General features: G+C 40.9%; 2 protein-coding genes across 3 annotated transcripts in view; one reads left to right on the top strand and one right to left on the bottom strand.

The window, feature by feature from the left end:
- G3BP1 (G3BP stress granule assembly factor 1) overlaps nucleotides 1-19,875 on the bottom strand; it is a 1,009,408-nt gene that overhangs the window by 858,007 nt on the left and 131,526 nt on the right. The gene's annotated exons all lie outside the window — the stretch shown is intronic.
- The window catches only part of GLRA1 (glycine receptor alpha 1), an 82,466-nt gene continuing 79,755 nt past the window's right edge, over nucleotides 17,165-19,875 (top strand). For both annotated transcript variants that reach the window (XM_079918414.1, XM_079918413.1), the window contains exon 1: nucleotides 17,165-17,364. In XM_079918414.1, coding sequence (XP_079774540.1) covers nucleotides 17,309-17,364 — 56 coding nt within the window. In that variant the 5' untranslated portion in view covers nucleotides 17,165-17,308. The remainder of the gene's footprint in view (nucleotides 17,365-19,875) is intronic.

Below are 19,875 nucleotides of genomic sequence, written 5' to 3'. Positions count from 1 at the left end.
ATAATGCCATTTACGCAACATGGATGGACCTAGAACTTATCATACTAAGTGAAATAAGTCAGAAAGAGAAAGACAAATACCATGTGATATCACTTATATGAGGAATCTAAAATATGACACAGATATGAACTTATTTACAAAACAGACAGACTCACAGACATGCAAAACAAACTTATGGTTACCAAGGGGGGAAGCAGAGGGAGGGATATATTAGGAGTTTGGCATTAGCAGATACAAACTGCTATATATAAAACAGATAAACAACAGGTCATATAAGCACAGGGAGCTATATTCAATATCTTGTGATAAACCATAATGGAAAAGATATGAAAAAGAATATATATATATATATATATATATATATGTATATCTGAATCAATTTGCTGTATACCAGAAACTAACACAACATTGTAAATCAACTATAATTCAATGAAAGAAAGAAGAGAGGGAGGGAGGGAGGGAGAGAGGGAGGGAGGGAGGGAGGAAGGGAGGAAGGAAGGAAGGAAGGAAGGAAGGAAGGAAGGAAGGAAGGAAGGAAGGAAGGGAGGAAGGAAAACAACCTAGGCAGTCATTGTGGACTGAAGCAGATTGAGGCTGCAGCAGAGGGAGATGCCGTCCCAGTATTACAAGGACAAGCCAGTGAGCAGCTCACACACAGGCATGATAAAGGATCTAGGCACATGTCTGCTTCAGTTGCACTGTGTGCTCAAGGAAAGGAAGTACACTGAGAAGTACTTGGGAAGTAACTTTTTTGAAGGAAGGAAACTGCAAAACTTTGAAATACCCATTTTTCAAATGTAAAAGATCAATTTTGTATCCCAAATCAAGATTCAGAGGAAGAAAAGGATGTTGATACCATTGTGTTCAAACTAAGATAAGAACAACATAGGATTTTCTCTGGTTATTAAAACAAAGAAGCCAAAATAGGAAACATGGTTATTGCTACATCTATGTGGTTAGACTAGTTTTTTCCTCCATGGAGCACTGGAGAAAATGGATGAGTTCTGTTTTTCAGTATGAATAAATTATTCTCTTGCTCTAAGTTATTTTTAGAAGAAAAATTTAATTGAACAAGTATGGGCTAAGAGCCTAATAGATTTTTTTTTTTTTTTTTTTTTTTTTACGGTACACGGGCCTCTCACTGTTGTGGCCTCTCCCGTTGTGGAGCACAGGCTCCGGACGCGCAGGCCCAGCAGCCATGGCTCACGGGCCCAGCGGCTCCGCAGCACGTGGGATCTTCCCAGACCGGGGCACGAACCTGTGGTCCCCTGCATTGGCAGGCAGACTCTCAACGACTGCGCCACCAGCGAAGCCCATAATAGATGTATTTTGAAAATTATTCTAAAGCACAAAGAATAAAAAGACTGTTATTTTCAAACTTGACTCTTCAATCAACTGACACAATTTGTACATCTTTGTGAATATTATGATGGGCACTGCTGGAACTGATACAATCAATAACTTGCAGCCTGGTGAGAAAATGTCTATTGGGAAATTTTAGGATAAAACTTTTGTTTATTCAATCTGTTCTATTTAGTTCTAAAATAAATTGTGTTTGACTCCTCAGGAAAAAGAAAAAGAAAACCAAATATAAAACTAATAAATACTGGAGGAATCATGCTGCTGACTTCAGACTATACTACAAAGCTACAGTCAGCAAAACAGTATGGTACTGGAACAAAAACAGACACATAGATCAGTAGAACAGAATAGAGAGCCCAGAAATAAACCTACACACTTATGGTCAATTAACCTACAACAAAGGAGACAAAATATACAATGGAGAGATGACAGTCTCTTCAACTAGTGGTGCTGGGAAAACTAGACAGCTACATGTAAAACAATGAGATTAGAACATTCTCTAACACCATAAACAAAAATAAACTCAAAATGGATTAAAGACCTAAAATGTAAGACCTGAAACCCTAAAACTCCTAGAAGAAAATACAGGCAGTACACTCTGTGATATATTGTCTTAGCAATATATTTTCAGATCTGTCTCCTCAAGCAAGGGAAACAAAAGCAAAAATAAATAAATGGGACCTAATTAAACTTAAAAGCTTTTGCACAGCAAAGGAACCATCGACAAAATGAAAAGACAACCTCCTGATAGAAGAAAATATTTGCAAATGATATAACCCATAGGGGTTAATACCCAAAATATATAAACATCTCATACAACTCAACCTGAAAAAAACAAACAACCCAAGTTTAAAATGAGCAGAAGACCTGAACAGACATTTTTCCAAAGAAGACACACAGATGGCTAACAGGCACATGAAAAGATGCTCAACATTGCTAATCATCAGAGAAATGTAAAGCAAAACCACAAAAAGGTATCACTTCACACCTGTCAGGATAGCCATCATCAAAAAGACTACAAATAATAAATGCTAGTGAGGATATGGAGAAAAGGGAACCCTTGTACACTGTTGGTAGGAATGTAATTTGATGCAGCCACTGTGGAAAACAGTACGGAGTTTCTCAAAAAATTAAAAATAGAACTACTATATATGGCCCAGCAATTCCACTCCTGGGTATATATCTGAAAAAAAAGTGAAAACACTAACTCAAAAAAGATACATGTACCCCAATGTTTATAGTAGCATTATTTACAATTGCAAAGATATAGTAGCAACCTAAGTGTCCATCAGCAGATGAATGGATAAATAAGATGTGGTGTATATATTCAATTGAGTATCACTTAGCCATAAAAAATAATGAAGTTTTGCCATATGTAACAACATGGGTGGACTTGGAGGGTATTATGCTAAGTGAAATAAGTCAGACAGAGAAAGACAAATACTGTATGATATCACTTATATGTGGAATCTAAAAACAAACTAATGAATATAATAAGAAACAGACTCACAGATACAGAAAATAAACTAGTGGTTACCAGGAAGGAGAGGAAAGGGCGGAGGGTCAAGATAGGAGTAGGAGATTAAGAGGTACAAACTATTATGTATAAATAAGCTAAAAGTAAGTTGTATATTGTACAATACAGGGAATATAGCCAATATTTTATAATAACTATAAATGGAGTATAACCTTTAAAAATTATGAATCACTATGTTGTACACGTGAAACTTATATAATATTGCACATCAACTATACCTCAATTTTAAAACAACTGATAAAAACCAAAGACAGTAAAATATTAAAAATCACCAGGAAAAAATGATGCATTGTCTTTAAAGAATCAAAAATAAGACTTTTAGCTGACTTTCCAAACACACAATGTAAGGCAGAAAAAAAATGGAATTATATCATTGAACAATACACTTCCAAATACCCCTAAGGATTTAATATTTTAACTAGAAAATATTTTGAACTGAATGATATTGAAAATATAACAATTTGTGAGATGTACCTAAAGTAAAGCTCAGGAGAAAATACAAAGTTATATATATATATAAAATAAGAAAAGTTAAAAATCAATTATCTAAGCATCCATTTTTAAGAAGCCAGAAAAACAAGCAAATTAACACCCCCCCCCCAAAAATGCATAAGTTGAGAGGGGAAAAAAACGAAATAGAAAACAAATTTATAATATAGAAAAAAATTAAAGCTGGTTATTTGAAGGCACAAATAAAATGGATAATCCCCTAGAAAGAATAATCAAGAAAAAAGAGAGAAAGCACAAATTACCAATATAACAACAACAAAAAAAAGACATCACTACAGATTCTATAGACTAACAAGATAAGAGGGTGATAGAAATTTTATGCAATTAAATGTGAAAATTTATCTAAAATGGACAAATGCCTAGGAAAATACAACTTATTAAAATAGATACAAGAAGAAATATACAGTCTTAACAGTCTTACATCTACTAAATGTGTAAATTAAAACCTTCCACTAAGAAACCACCAGGCCCAAATGGCTTCACCAATGAACACTTCCAAATACTGTTAAAGAGAAATAACACCAATCTTATACAAACATTTCTAAAGAAGAGAAAGGAGGAAATATTCACCGCTTGTTGATGAAGCCACCACAATCTTTATACCAAAACCTGAAGACATTTTTAAAAAGGAAAGTTACAAGTCAATCCCTATTGTGAACAAAGACGATTATAATCAGAAAAAAAAAAAAAAACAAGCAAATCAGAAGTAATAGAATGTGGAATAGTAGATCCCTTTGGCAGATAATGACTGGGAGGTGATGTGAGGCAGGCTTCTAAAGGGCTGGTAATGTTCTGTCATGATACGGATAACTTCCATTTTAGAAATAATTTATGCACTTTATATGTGTGTATTTCCATATTAAATGGTTTTTAAATATGCAGTACAAGAATCTCTTTTCATCACATCCTCCCTTCAAGCAACACTGTTTCGGCTATTCTTGTTTTACCATTTGTCATAGTTCCTAGCACTGAGAAGGTACTTAAATGTTTGTTAAAAACTGAACAGAGAGACCTTCAAGATGGCAGAAGAATAAGACGTGGAGATCACCTTCTTCCCCACAAATGCATCAGAAATACATCTACATGTGGAACAACTCCTAAAAAACACCTACTGAACGCTGGCAGAAGACCTCAGAGTTCCCAAAAGGCAAGAAACTCCCCACGTACCTGGATAGGGAAAAAGAAAAAACAGACAGAAGAATAGGGATGGGACTTGCACCTCTGGGAGGTGAAGGAGGAAAAGTTTCCACACACTAGGAAGCCCCTTCACTGGCGGAGATGGGGGGTGGGCAGGGGGGAAGCTTTGCAGCCACGGAGGAGAGCACAGCAACAGGGGTGCAGAGGGCAGAGCAGAGAGACTCCTCCCGCACAGAGGATCGGTGCCGACCAGCACTCACCAGCCCGAAAGACTTGTCTGCTCACCCGCCGGGGGGCGGGGGCTGCGGGGGCTGGGCGCTGAGGCTCGAGCTTCGGAGGTCGGATCCCAGGGAGAAGACTGGGGTTGGCTGCATGAACACAGCCTGAAGGGGGCTAGTGTGCCACAGCTAGCCGGGAGGGAGTCCGGGAAAAAGTCTGGAACTGCCTAAGGGGCAAGAGACCATTGTTTCGGGGTGCATGAGGAAAGGGGATTCAGAGCACCGCCTAAACGAGCTCCAGAGACGGGCTCGGGCCGCGGCTATCAGCACGGACCCCAGAGACGGGCATGAGATGCTAAGGCTGCTGCTGCAGCCACCAAGAAGCCTGTGTGCAAGCACGGGTCACTATCCACTCCTCCCCTCCCAGGAGCCTGTGCAGCCCACCACTGCCAGGGTCCCGTGATCCAGGGACAACTTCCCCAGGAGAACACACGGCGTGCATCAGGCTGGTGCAACATCACGCCGGCCTCCGCCGCTGCAGTCTCGCCCTGCATTCCGTACCCCTTCCTCCCCCCGGCCTGAGTGAGCCAGGGCCCCCTAATCAGCTGCTCCTCTTCGCTCCTGTCTGAGCGAAGAACACACACCCTCAGGGGACCTACAGGCAGAGGCAGGGCCAAATCCAAAGCTGAACCCCGGGAGCTGTGCGAACAAAGAAGAGACAGGGAAATCTCTCCCAGCAGCCTCAGGAGCAGCGGATTAAATCTCCACAATCAACTTGATGTACCCTGCATCGGTGGAATACCTGAATAGACAACGAATCATCCCACATTAAGAAGGTGGACTTTGGGAGCAACGATATATATATATATTTTTCCTTTTACTCTTTTTGTGAGCGTGTATATGTATGCTTCTTTCTGTGATTTTGTATGTATAGCTCTGCTTTTACCATTTGTCCTAGGGTTCTCTCTGTGCGTTTTGTATGTTTGTTTGTTTTAAGTATAGTTTTTAGTGCTTGTTATCATTGGTGGATTTGTTTTTTGGTTCAGTTGCTCTTTTCTTTCTTTCTTTTTCTTTCATTTTTTTCTTACTTTTTAATTTTTTTATTTTTAATAATTATTTTTTATTTTAATAACTTTTTATTTTATTTTTCTTTCTTTCTTTCTTTCTTTCTTTCTTTCTTTCTTTCTTTCTTTCTTTCTTTCTTTTCTCCCTTTTCTTCTGAACCATGTGGCTGACAGGGTCTTGGTGATCCAGCTGGGTGTCAGGCCTGTACCTCTGAGGTGAGAGAGCCTAGCTCAGGACATTGGTGCATCAGAGACCACCCAGCTCCATGTAATATCAAACAGCAAAAGTTCTCCCAGAGATCTCAACGCTAAGACCCAGCTCCACTCAACAACCAGCAAGGTACAATGCTGGACACCCTATGCCAAACAACTAGCAAGACAGGAACACAACCACACCCATTAGCAGAAAGGCTGCCAAAATCATTATAAGGTCGCAGACACCCCAAAACACACCACCGGACACGGTCCTGCCCACCAGAAAGACAAGATCCAGCCTCATCCTCCAGAACACAGGCACCAGTCCTCTCCACCAGGAAGCCCACACAACCCACTGAACCAATTTTAGCCACAGGGGGCAGACACCAAAAACAACAGGAGCTATAAACCTGCAGCCTGTGAAAAGGAGACCCAAACACAGTAAGTTAAGCAGAATGAGAAGACAGAGAAACACACAGCAGATGAAGGAGCAAGGTAAAACCCACCACACCAAACAAATGAAGAGGAAATAGGCAGTCTACCTGAAAAAGAATTCACAGTAATGATAGTAAAGATGATCCAAAACCTTGGAAATAGAAGGGAGAAAATACAAGAAATGTTTAACAAGGACCTAGAACTAAAGAGCAAACAAACAATGATGAACAACACAATAAATGAAATTAAAAATTCTCTACAAGGAAGCAATGGCAGAATAGCTTGGGCAGAGGAACGGATAAGTGACCTGGAAGATAAAATAGTGGAAATAACTACTGCAGAGCAGAGTAAAGGAAAGAGAATGAGAAGAATTGAGGACAGTCTCAGAGACTTCTGAGACAACATTAAATGCATCAACATTCGAATTGTAGGGGTCCCAGAAGATGAAGAGAAAAAGAAAGGGACTGAGAAGATATTTGAAGCAATTATAGATGAAGGCTTCCCTAATATGGGAAAGGAAATAGTTAATCAAGTCCAGGAATCGCAGACAGTCCCATACAGGATAAATCCAAAGAGAAACACACCAAGACACATATAAATCAAACTAACAGAAATTAAATACAAAGAAAAAATATTAAAAGCAGCAAGGGAAAAACAACAAATAATGTACAAGGGAATCCCCATAAGGTTAACAGCTGATCTTTCAGCAGAAACTCTGCAAGCCAGAAAGAACTGACAGGACATATTTAAAGTGATGAAAGGGAAAAACCTACAACATTACTCTACCCAGCAAGGATCTCATTCAGATTCGATGGAGAAAGTAAAATCTTTACAGACAGGCAAAAGCTAAGAGAATTCAGCACCACCAAACCAGCTTTACAACAAATGCTAAAGGAACTTCTCTAGGCAGGAATCACAGGAGAGGGAAAAGACCTACAATAACAAACCCCAAATAATTGGCAGAATGGTAATGGGAACATACATGTCAATAATTACCTTAAATGTAAACGGATTAAATGCTCCAACCAAAAGACATAGACTGGCTGAATGGATATAAAAACAAGATCCATATATGTACTCTCTATGGGAGACTTACTTCAGACCTAGGGACACATTCAGACTGAAAGTGAGGGGATGGAAGGGGATGTTCCATGCAGGTGGAAGTCAAACGAGAGTTCTCATATCAGACAAAATAGACCTTAAAATCAAGACTATTACAAGAGACAGGGAAGGACACTGTATAGCGATCAAGGGATCAATCCAAGAAGAAGATATAACAATTGTAAATATTTATGCACCCAACGTGGGAGCACCTCAATACATGGGGCAGATGCTAACAGCCCTAAAGGGGGAAATTGACAGCAACACAATTATAGTAGGGGACTTTAACACCCCACTTTCACCAAGGGACATATCATCCAAAATGAAAATAATAAGGAAGACAAGCTTTAAGTGATACATTAAACAAGACGGACTTAACTGATATTTATAGGACATTCCATCCAAAAACAAGAGAATACACTTTCATCTCAAGTGTTCATGGAACACTCTCTAGGATAGATCATATCTTGGGTCACAAATCAAGCCTTGGTAAATTCAAGAAAATTAAAATTGTATCAAGTATCTTTTCTGACAACAACGCTTTGAGACTAGATATCAATTACAGGAAAAAATCAGTAAAAAATACAAACACATGGAGGCTAAACAATACACTACTTAATAACCAAGAGACAACTAAAGAAATCAAAGAGGAAATCAAAAAATACCTAGAAACAAATGACAATGAAAACACGATGACCCAAAATCTATGGGATGCAGCAAAAGCAGTTCTAAGATGTAAGTTTAAAGCAATACAATCCTACCTCAAGAAACAAGAAACATCTCAAATAAACAACCTGACACCTAAAGCAATTATAGAAAGATGAATAAAAAAACCCCAAAGTTAGCAAAAAGAAAGAAATCATAAAGATCAGATCAAAAATAAATGAAAAAGGAATGAAGGAAACAGTAACAAAGATCAATAAAACTAAAATCTGGTTCTTTGAGAAGATAAACAAAATTGATAAACCATTAGCCAGACTCATCAAGAAAAAAAGGGAGAAGACTCAAATCAATAGAATTAGAAATGAAAAAGGAGAAGTAACAACTGACACTGCAGAAATACAAAAGATCATGACAGATTACTACAAGAAACTCTATGCCAATAAAATGGACAACCTGGAAGAAATGGACAAATTCTTAGAAAAGCACAACCTTCTAAGGCTGAACCAGGTAGACATAGAAAGTATAAAGAGATCAATCACAAGCACTGAAATTGAAACTGTGATTAAAAATCTTCCAACAAACAAAAGCCCAGAACCACATGGCTTCACAGGCAAATTCTATCAAACATTTAGAGAAGAGCTAACACCCATCCTTCTCAAACTCTTCCAAAATATAGCAGAGGGAGTAACACTTCCAAACTCATTCTATGAGGCCACCATCACCCTGATACCAAAACCAGACAAAGATGTCACAAAGAAAGAAAACTACAGGCCAATATCACTGATGAATATAGATGCAAAAATCCTCAACAAAATACTAGCAAACAGAATCCAACAGCACATGAAAAGGATCATACACCATGATCAAGTGGAGTTTATCCCAGGAATGCAAGGATTCTTCAATATATGCAAATCAGTCAATGTGATACACCATATTAACAAACTAAAGAATAAAAATCATATGATCATCTCAATAGATGGAGAAAAATCTTTCGACAAAATTCAACACCGATTTATGATAAAAATCCTTGAGAAAGTAGGCATAGAGGGAACTTACCACAACATAATAAAGGCCATATATGACAGACCCACAGCCAACATCGTCCTCAATGGTGAACAACTGAAACCATTTCCACTAAGATCAGGAAAAAGACAAGCTTGACCACTCTCACCACTCTTATTCAACATAGTTTTGGAAGTTTTAGCCACAGCAATAAGAGAAGAAAAAGAAATAAAAGGAATCCAAATTGGAAAAGAAGAAGTAAAGCTGTCACTGTTTGCAGATGACATGATACTATACTTAGAGAATCCTAAAGATGCTGCCAGAAAACTACTAGAGCTAATCAATGAATTTGGTAAATGAGCAGGATACAAAATTAATGCACAGAAATCTCTGGCATTCCTATACACTAATGATGATAAATCTGAAAGTGAAATTAAGAAAACACTCCCATTTACAACTGCAACAAAAAGAATAAAATACCTAGGAATAAACCTACCTAGGGGGACAAAAGACCTGTATGCAGAAAACTATAAGACACTGATGAAAGAAATTAAAAATGATACAAATAGATGGAGAGATATACCATGTCTTGGATTGGAGGAAACAACATTGTGAAAATGACTACACTACGCAAAGCAATCTACAGATTCAATGCAACCCCTATCAGACTACCACTGGCATTTTTCACAGCATTAGAACAAAAAATTTCACAACTTGTATGTAAACACAAAAGACCCCGAATAGCCAAAGCAACTTTGAGAAAGAAAAATGGAGCTGGAGGAATCAGCCTCCCTGACTTCAGACTATAGTACAAAGATACAGTAATCAAGATAGCATGGTACTGGCACAAAAACAGAAATATAGATCAGTGGAACAGGATAGAAAGCCCAGAGATAAACCCACGCACATATGGTCACCTTATTTTTGATAAAGGAGGCAAGAATATACAATGGAGAAAAGACAGCCTCTTCAATAAGTGGTGCTGGGAAAACTGGACAGGTACATGTAAAAGAATGAAATTAGAGCATTCCCTAACACCATACACAAAAATAAACTCAAAATGGATTAAAGACCTAAATGTAAGGCCAGACACTACCAAACTCTTAGAGGAAAACATAGGCAGAACACTCCATGACATAAATCACAAGCAAGACCCTTTTTGACCCACCTCCTAGAGAAATGGAAATAAAAACAAAAATAAACAAATGGGACCTAATGAAACTTAAAAGCTTTTGCAAAGCAAAGGAAACCATAAACAAGACCAAAAGACAATCCTCAGAATAGAAAAAAATATTTGCAAATGAAGCAACTGACAAAGGATTAATCTCCAAAATTTACAAGCAGCTCATGCAGCTCAATATCAAAAAAACAAACAACCCAATCAAAAAATGGGCAGAAGACCTAAATAGACATTTCTCCAAAGAAGACATACAGATGGCCAAGAAGCATATGAAAAGCTGCTCAACATCACTAATCATTAGAGAAATGCAAATCAAAACTACAATGAAGTATCACCTCACACCAGTTAGAATGGTCATCATCAGAAAATCTACAAACAACAAATGCTGGAGAGGGTGTGGAGAAAAGGCAACCCTTTTGCACTGTTGGTGAGAGTGTCAATTGATACAGCCACTATGGAGAACAGTATGGAGGTTCCTCATAAAACTAAAAATAGAACTACCATATGACCCAGGAATCCCGCTACTGGACATACACCCTTAGAAAACCATAATTCAAAGAGTCATGTACCACAATGTTCATTGCAGCTCTATTTACAATAGCCAGGTCATGGAAGCAACCTAAACGCCCATGGACAGGTGAATGGATAAAGAAGATGTGGTATATATATATATACAATGGAATATTACTCAGCCATAAAAGGGAACGAAATTGGGTCATTTGTAGAGACGTGGATGGATCTAGTGACTGTCATACAAAGTGAAGTAAGTCAGAAAGAGAAAAACAAATATCATATATTAACGCATATATGAGGAACCTAGAAAAATGGTAGAGATGAACCAGTTTGCAGGGCAGAAATTGAGACACAAATGTAGAGAACAAACGTATGGATACCAAGGAGGGAAAGTGGAGGGGGGGTGGGGCTGGTGGTGTGATGAATTGGGCGATTTGGATTGACATGTATACACTGATGTGTATAAAATAGATGACTAATAAGAACCTTCTGTATAAAAAAATAAATAAAATTAAATTTTAAAAATAAATAAAGCAGAAACTAACACACCACTGTAAAGCAATTATACCCCAATAAAGATGTTAAAAATGTACATATATAAAAAATTTTAAAAATAAACTGAATGAACAAATGTTTTGCTAGACATGTAAAACCTCAGCACCATGTCAGACACACAGCCAGTATTCAAAATACACCTCCTTTTTAAACAAATGAATGAACCACTGAGTGAAAACTCAGAAAAAATGGTGTATCCTCTGCCGAACCTTCTTGATGCCAAAAGTCCTTGCAGAGGCAGTAGAAGATGAGAGACGCAATAAGAGGAACAGACTGAAGAAACATGAAATCAGAGTTAAGGGCAGACTGAGCAGAAAGCCTTAAAGAAAGAGGCAGAGATGGCTTGAGGGAAAGAAAGAAGAAAATGAAGAACTAGGAGGTTATAAAAAGTCTCACATAGATGTCAAGCTACAGGGTACAAGTACAGACCCGGCAGAGAAAGAAAATCCAGGAGTCTTCAGGCAGAAATCCAGGGTCTGATCAGCCATGATATGAAGCTTTTGTCCTCTCTCATCTTACCTTCTCTTCTTTTATTTTACGTCTCTGAGTGAAGGAGTTGGGAGCTACAACTTGAAAGATAGGAATCCTGAGTTCTAGATTCAACTTTGTGGTGATACATTAAGCCAGTCACATCACTTTCCTGGCCCCTGGGTGACTAGTCTGTAAAATGGGAGGAACGGTCTCTCAGTATTTTATCATCTACTCCTTATGGCTAAAAATTCTCTGGTGCCATTGAGATTTCCTAAGTAGCTCTGAGTTCCCTTCTTTAAAGCACAAAGAACAGACTATTGCTTTGCAATTAAAATTAAAAAATAGCAAGTTCATTTTCTAAGTTGGATTAGGAAAGGCTGGCAGTAAGCCACAAGCTCCTTGGAGGAAAGGCTCTTCCATAGTCCCATTTTCAGACCCATATTCATCATAATACTTCAGCACAATTAGGCAAGCCGCTTAGTTGCTCCAAATATCCATCTCTCTTTACAAAGTATCACTGGAGCCTGTCAAAGCAGTGTTGAAGCCTCAAGCACTCTCCTCTGTGAATGTCATTTTGGACAGAGGCTTGCCATTGTGTTAATTACATTAGCTGGCTCAGGACAACATAATCGCACCTGATTAACACTACTCCTTTCCTTTCTTTTCCTCCCTTCAGGCCCTCTGCCTGAATTTTTTTGTTATGCTTTCATTTATTCACTCATTTATCCTTGCAGGAAAGTTGCTGAGCACCTGCTATATGTCAGGCACTAGGTGTGCCAAGTGCTAGGTATATATCAGTAACAAGCCAGGTAAAGTTCTTCCCTTGTAGATTTCCTTAAACTTTATCTTAGTTGGAGCAAAAAACAGTGGAAAGATCCTTTAGCCATAATTACAGTACCTGTATTCTTATCCCAACTCTGCTACTAGTTTAAGGGGTAAGTTGTTTAACCTCTCTGGAGTGAAACAAGAGCAGTCTCTAGGAGTGTCACATATTCTTTTCAGTTAGCCCCTAACTAGTCTCCAGCTTTCATTTTGCCCCTCTCCTCCCTGTACATTGAATCTAAACACAGTAGCCAGACTAATCTTGTTAAAATGTTGTCAGATATTGTTAATGCTTTGCTCAAAACCTTCCAATGGGTCTCATTCAAATAACGACCCAAAGCCCTTGCTATGCCTTGAAGGTAGAACACGATCTAGCCCCTAACTACTTCCTAACCTCTTTCCTGGCACCGTCTCCTTCACTCACTCCATCCAGGTACACTGGCCTCTTTGCTTTTTCTTGCACACTCTAAGCATACTCCCCGCTCAGGGCCTTTGCATTTTCTTTTTTTGCGGCACGCGGGCCTCTCACTGTTGTGGCCCCTCCCGTTGCGGAGCACAGGCTCCGGACGCGCAGGCTCAGCGGCCATGGCTCACGGGCCCAGCCGCTCCGCGGCATGTGGGATCCTCCCGGACCGGGGCACGAACCCGCGTCCCCTGCATCGGCAGGTGGACTCTCAACCACTGCGCCACCAGGGAAGCCCAGCCTTTGCATTTTCTTTTCCACTGCCTGGAAAGCTCTTCCTCCCCTCCCTGAGGTTTACAAGGCTCGTTCCCTCACTTCCTTCAGTCATTTTTTCAAATGTCTCCTTTTCAGAAGTCAGTCCCTGATCTGACCACCCTGTAGAAACAAGCATCTCTGTGTTAGTCTCTGCCTTTTACCCAGGTTTACCCTGCTTTTTTTTCTTTTTAATCCTTATGATTGCCTAATACATCTTAATTTGTTTATCTTCTGCCTCCATCTGCTAGAAGATATACTTCAATAGAAGAGGGATCTTTACCTGTTTTGTTCTCTGCTATATCCCCAGTGCCTAGAACAGCGCCTGACACATAGTAAATGTTCAATAATTGTTTGCTGAGTTAATGAAAGAATGAGTCTCCTCTAGTAATAAAATAACTATCAGTGCATGTCATAATTTAGTCATACTTAGGAGGGCTCAAATCTGTCTACTGGGGCCTATAAGGGACGAATCAAGTATTGGAATTAGGCTACAAAGGATGCTCACCACTAGAAATGGACCATCAGAGGAAGCCAATCCAACCCATTCCATTAAGAGTTCTGTTTCATAGCATGGTAGTCACCCTAAGATTAGACCTGAATGCCATTGCTTCTCTACAGCTTCTTGTGGGGAGAAGAGTGGGCATGACTGTCTTCGTTTGACTTAGGCCAGAGAGGTTTGGTCATTTATCCAATGTCAGCCAGGCTTTTTGAGGCAGAGAGAAAATAAGAACATAAATCCCTGACCTCCAAGTCTATGGTTGTTTATTTTCAAAAGTGACCTACACAAGACAGGAAGACCTGGGTATACTGTTTATAGGCACAAGAAATATGTGAGGTACGAGGTAAAACATGAGGAACTTTCCCCACAGAACCTCTGAAGTGACCGCATGTTCCAGAGGTTCAAGTTATTGTTTATCTTACGTATTGTCATATCCCCAATGCTTGGCACACTACATGTGTGCTGGCTAAATAAAAGTAGCACCCTCAGATTAAACGCCTACTAGAAAACGGGTAATAATTAGTCTCATCTCCTGCACAGGCCACAGCCTTAGAGTCATTCACACCCACGAACAGCAACATCACACAGACACACACACGCGCGCGCACACACACACACACAGCATCTCTTAAAGGAGAAGAAAACCCAACTCTACACACTGCATCCACACCCACGTACACAGGTGCTTCCTAGCCAGGTGAGGAGGAAAAACAAAGTTGTCAGCGCGCAGTTTACTTCAGTACCTCTAGGGGCACATCAATGACATACATAGATGCATACATATATGCCTATGTGGGCAGAAACCCATTTACAAACCCAAATGTACAAATACACATATGTACTTCACATTCACTTCAGAATTAGTCAGGTGCGGCAAGTGAATTCATATACACAGAAATATGTGTGTTTGTCTTTCCCGAGAAAACTCACAAATGTGCACATACATAAGTATACAAACACATTCACAAAGATAATATTTACCTCAAGGTACGATTATAAGAAGTAAATGAGATTATATGAGGTGCACAATAGTGCCTGGTACATTGAAGACACGCTAATAAGGGTTAGAGATAGATAGATAGATAGATAGATAGATAGATGATAGATAATAGATTGACAATATAAATTTGTATCAAACTCGTGTGAATATTCACCTTCAAAGCAAAATTTCCTTCTCAGTCACTACTCAGAATCTCATGGAAATTCTAAGCAACCTCTCACTGTTCTGGTGTGTGGCAGCCAACGAAAAAGGAAGTAATGTAGGGTGTGCTGTAACAGTGTAGGGGGTAGGGGGTGAATCTATGCTGATAGGAGGCTAGTGAACAAAGATTTCCAGACTTCTTTCCTGGGAAGAAAGCCTGGGCTTGGAGAGAACTGAGCTGTCAAGAACTATTCTAGGGAGAACCAGCCTCCAAAAACTCAAAAGAAGGAATTGGTAAAGCTACTGGGTGAGAGGGAGGGGTTATCCCCTTTCAGTAGGCTGGGAGAGAGAGACCCCACTGTCCCAGTCAGTTCAAATCTGCCAGAAAATCCTGCAGAGGCTATTAATCCACTAAAGTCCAGTAGCTTGGAGAAAATCTGATTAATTCCACCTCCCCAGCTGGGCTCTAGAGTGAAATGTATAGTTGCTTTCTGAGATTCAAACAAGCTGGGAAAACAGAGAAGCAGGAGGAAGAAAAAACAGAGGGGAGTTGGTAAGTACTGGATACCTGTATGTACAGGTTGGCACTACCATTATTTTGTAGCAAGCCACAGTTCTCTGAGGCTCTGTTTCCCAAACCTGTGAGTGTAAATAAAACTGTCTCCTGTCCAGTTAAAAGAGGGCATATCTTCCTTATCTCCCCAAAGAGTGCCAGCAGTGAGGCCAGGGCTGCTCTCTCTTGACCCTGAAAACTGCTCAAGGAATTTCTCCTGTATTTTCCTGCCGCTGTGGCCCTGAGGAGGGAGAGGGGGGATCTTCCTTTATAGATCAGACTTCTGTTTGAAACCTCTCCGTTTTCTTTCTGGAGCCAAATATTACTACTTCGGGGCTCTAAAGAAACTCAGGGATCTGGTTCAATGCTTCCCTTTTAAGATGATAAACTGAGCCAAAAAACACATCTGAACTGGGACCCGTGGTGTTTGTTTTACTCACATACAACTACATTCCTTAAAAATAAAGGCAATAATTTGAGCGACCTCGAGAGATTAACTCCATAACCTCCTCCACTCCACCGCCAGCCTGCAGTGGAGAGGGGAGACGCGGATCTCCTCCAGCACTCTAAGCGTTAAACTCAACCCAGAGTCTAATACTCGATTGGCCGAACCGGGAAAAGATCTGGTTTTCGCAGCCGCGGGCCAATGAACACCTCGAGTGGGAGGGTTTGAAGATACTAAGGAGTTTTTCCCCCCTTTTTTTCCTCTCCACCCCCTCCCGTCGGCCATCGCCCGCCCCCCCCCCAATCCCCCTCGCCACCAGTTTGTTAAATTAATGCAGTAAGAAAGTCTGAAGATCTAAGGGAGTCCTGGCCAAAGGAAGATGGGCGAGCTCAGAAAACCGAGATGCATCTGAAGCCTTGGGCTCCTGAGCCCCGCGGGGTTGCCATGGACCCCGGCAGCCCCTGAAACTTGCCCTGAGCTGTCTCACGCCTGCAGCCCCGAGCGATGGGACACCTTTCCTGCAGCGATCATAACTTATCCGGCGAGGACCAGAGAACAGGGATCGCAAGGCAACAGCAGACGGGTACGCAGGCAGGGGAATGAGATTCCGGGACTCTGTCGCGATGCGCCAGCCTGGCACATTCTCTGGGATTTAACTGAAGGCAGCACCATCAATCGCTTCCCCTCGCCCGTAACCCCCTCAGGCCAGCCCAGGGGCATAAAGCCCTGCTCTCCCTACCCAGGATGCTCGCCCAATCTAACGGTCCGAGGCCAGCGCTCTGATCTCCACAGAAGATTTTTTTTTCTTCCCTTCACGGGGCTGGCCGTTTAAACAGAAAAACAGGGGTAAAAAAGAAAATATACCCGCCCCCAGACGTGCCTCCCCAGCGCCGCAGGGAGCCAACAGACACGCTGGAGTTTCACAAACAGCAATACTCTTCGCGCTCCTGAAAAGCAGGGCTGGACGCTCTCCGTGGTGCTGAACCGCTTCGAGGCTGTCTCTGTCCGTGGTACCTAGAGCCCCCTCGCTCCAATTTCCCCTGGGGCTCTCCCTCCGCGCCCCTGTTCCCCACCTTCCCTTAGGATTTGGATTATTTTTTTCAACAGCGCTCACTGTTTTGTAAGTGCCAATTTGAAACATTTTTGCCCCCGTAACTCGTGGACTACAAAGCACAAGAACCTGAAAAATGTACAGCTTCAATACTCTTCGCCTCTACCTTTGGGAGACCATGGTATTCTTCAGGTATGCAATTTTCTACTGACCACATCGCTCTGATGGAAATGGGGAAGAGGAGCACGGAGGCTGAATCTGTCCGTGGTCCCCTCTTTTCGGGGGAGGAGGGTGCTGTATACCGCTGCAATCGGGTCCTTCCATCCCCGTTCCCTCCCTCCCCCCTCCCCACCCCTCCCGCCCGCAGGGTGTCTGGCTTGTGCGTGGAGGTCTGAGACAGTCGCTACCCTGTCAGCTGTTTGCCTGTTTCTTGTGATTTGTTTGTCCTTCTGCCTGCTATACCCCCGCCCCATCACTGGCCCCCAACCCCCCTGCATATCGGCTCTCGCTCGGCTGAGGACTTTAAGGGGAAGCTTTAGGAGTTACTCAGTTTAATTAGGACTGCATTCTCTCTAACCGCAGTGCCGAAAACCTCAGCTCTCCCGTCTGGGAGCCAAGTGACAACTAGCGGTGACGGGGAAGGTTGCACTCGAACTCGCTGGACACAGAAAAATCATTTTCTCTCCTTTTTTGTTGTTTTCTTTCGCTGCGGGGTGGGGGTGGGAGTGTTGCTGAGGCTCAGTGCTTGGAAACAACAGCGTTATGACCTCAGGCTGGAAGCCCTTAACTTGCGGGCAGAGTGGATCTACTCGGGAACACATTCCGGGAAACATTTCTCTTTTGAAACTTTGACTCCCTCCTCTCCCCCATTCACCTTTCCAAACTCTACTTGCTAGCTGCAGATCCTGAACTGATGGACAAGTCTCGTTTGCTTTGTTTTTTTAATTTATGTCTATCTGCAACTCAGTAGCTGAGTTCCCCCACCCATGGTCTCCCAGGTTAAAATTTTCTGCCTATAGGCTTAGCATTCTTATGACAGCACAAGTGAAAAATCACCTCTTCAGGAAGCATTGAAATATACAGTCTTTTTGTAAGTGGGTGAATCATGCCATCTTCAGAGATTGTTATGATAAATTCCATTTATATGAATTGAAAAAAAATTAGTCTTCTTCTATGACCTGCAGGGATCATCAATCTTCTTCATTTTAGATGTCTGACTCTCATGTTTTACCATGGCATTGGATTAACAGTCATTTGAAAAACCCACTCTAGGTTGTTTTTAAAAATAAGTAACCAACAAATATTAGTCTCTCCCATCATAAACCAGCAAACAATTCTTGTTGTTTTCTTTTTTACATTATAGAGAACTCTGCATATGAATTGTTGGTTTGACTAATCCAGTGGTTGGATTAATTAAATGAATGACAACTCTCTCCAGGTCGTAAGGGTCTATAGGTGAACCTCTCTTCATGTCTTTCTCTTGAGATGAAGACAAGACCTCTCTCCTTCTCTGAGATACCCAATGCTAAAGCTTCTAATCTCCAGTTCAAATAATTCTTTGATAGGTCATAGTCCTGCCCACTACTCAGAATACAAATAGCTAAGGAGTCAGGCAGAACGAAAAAAGTGCAACAATCCAGGGCCTTGTGAAATATAGCTACATTATTGGCAAGAGGGCAGGAAGTATCCTCTTAACAATATCAAATCATTTCTCCTCTACATACGTAGAACTGTAAAATGCTGTGGAGGTGGGATACTTAGTAACATTTGTATGCAAATTGATTCTCTGTTTGGCTTTCTGAGACAGAACTGAACCAGAGAGATTAAAGAGCAAATTAATAGGACCAAGCACATCCTCCCCCTCAACTCCTTTTTTCTTGATGAACAGTATGTAATGCTTGATTTTCTTCTCCCAGACATTGTCTTTTGCAATAGGGAGACAGTCTAAAAGGTTTGCATCATAGTCATTTTGATAAGGTTATGAATCTACCGTGTTAATTCTTTAAGTTACTGGTGGTGGCCTATCAGGAAGCATCACTCCACATCTCCTTCCCCTACATACATCAAGGCAGACATGAGCTACAATGGATATGGGATATAATGCCATGTGTTTATAAGAAGAGTCATGACTATGGAGAGCTGGAAAGGGGATGGTACTGTTGCACTTTCAATATATAGAAATGGCTACATCATTTGGGGAATAAATGTTGTTTTAGAACATGAAACATAAAATAATAAAAAGAATTGAACTAGCGAAATACCCTCAACAATTTTTCAGAGAGACGAGAAAAAAAAGGTCACAAAGAGGGAAAGTATTCTTTGTCTAATTGGCATTTTCATTACTAACTCTCTCATTTTTTTAAGTTTAGGTGAAAATACAGAAGCATTAAAATCTGGGGGCTCAATAGAATGTGTGTAGGGGTAAGTGGAGACTGGCTCCCTAGCAGGTTCCATGTGAATAACCCCTTCTCCCGCAAGGGACAGGCACCGTGTTGGAACGAGCCAATCCAATCATCTCAGGCACCCAAGTACTCCTTAGATTAAATGATGCCAGCTGCTCACCTTGTTGGGGAAATCTGGGGGCTAGAAAGGGAAAGGCTCTCGATAACAGAAGTGCTGCTGCATCAGCACATAACCAGCAAAATGGCAATAATGACAGCAAAACAAACAAAACAACAATTGAAGTGAGTAAGGGAGAAATCT

This window comes from Stenella coeruleoalba, assembly GCF_951394435.1.
Source record: "Stenella coeruleoalba genome assembly, chromosome: 3".
NCBI lineage: Eukaryota > Metazoa > Chordata > Mammalia > Artiodactyla > Delphinidae > Stenella > Stenella coeruleoalba.
This window is presented reverse-complemented; position numbering and strand designations above follow the sequence as displayed.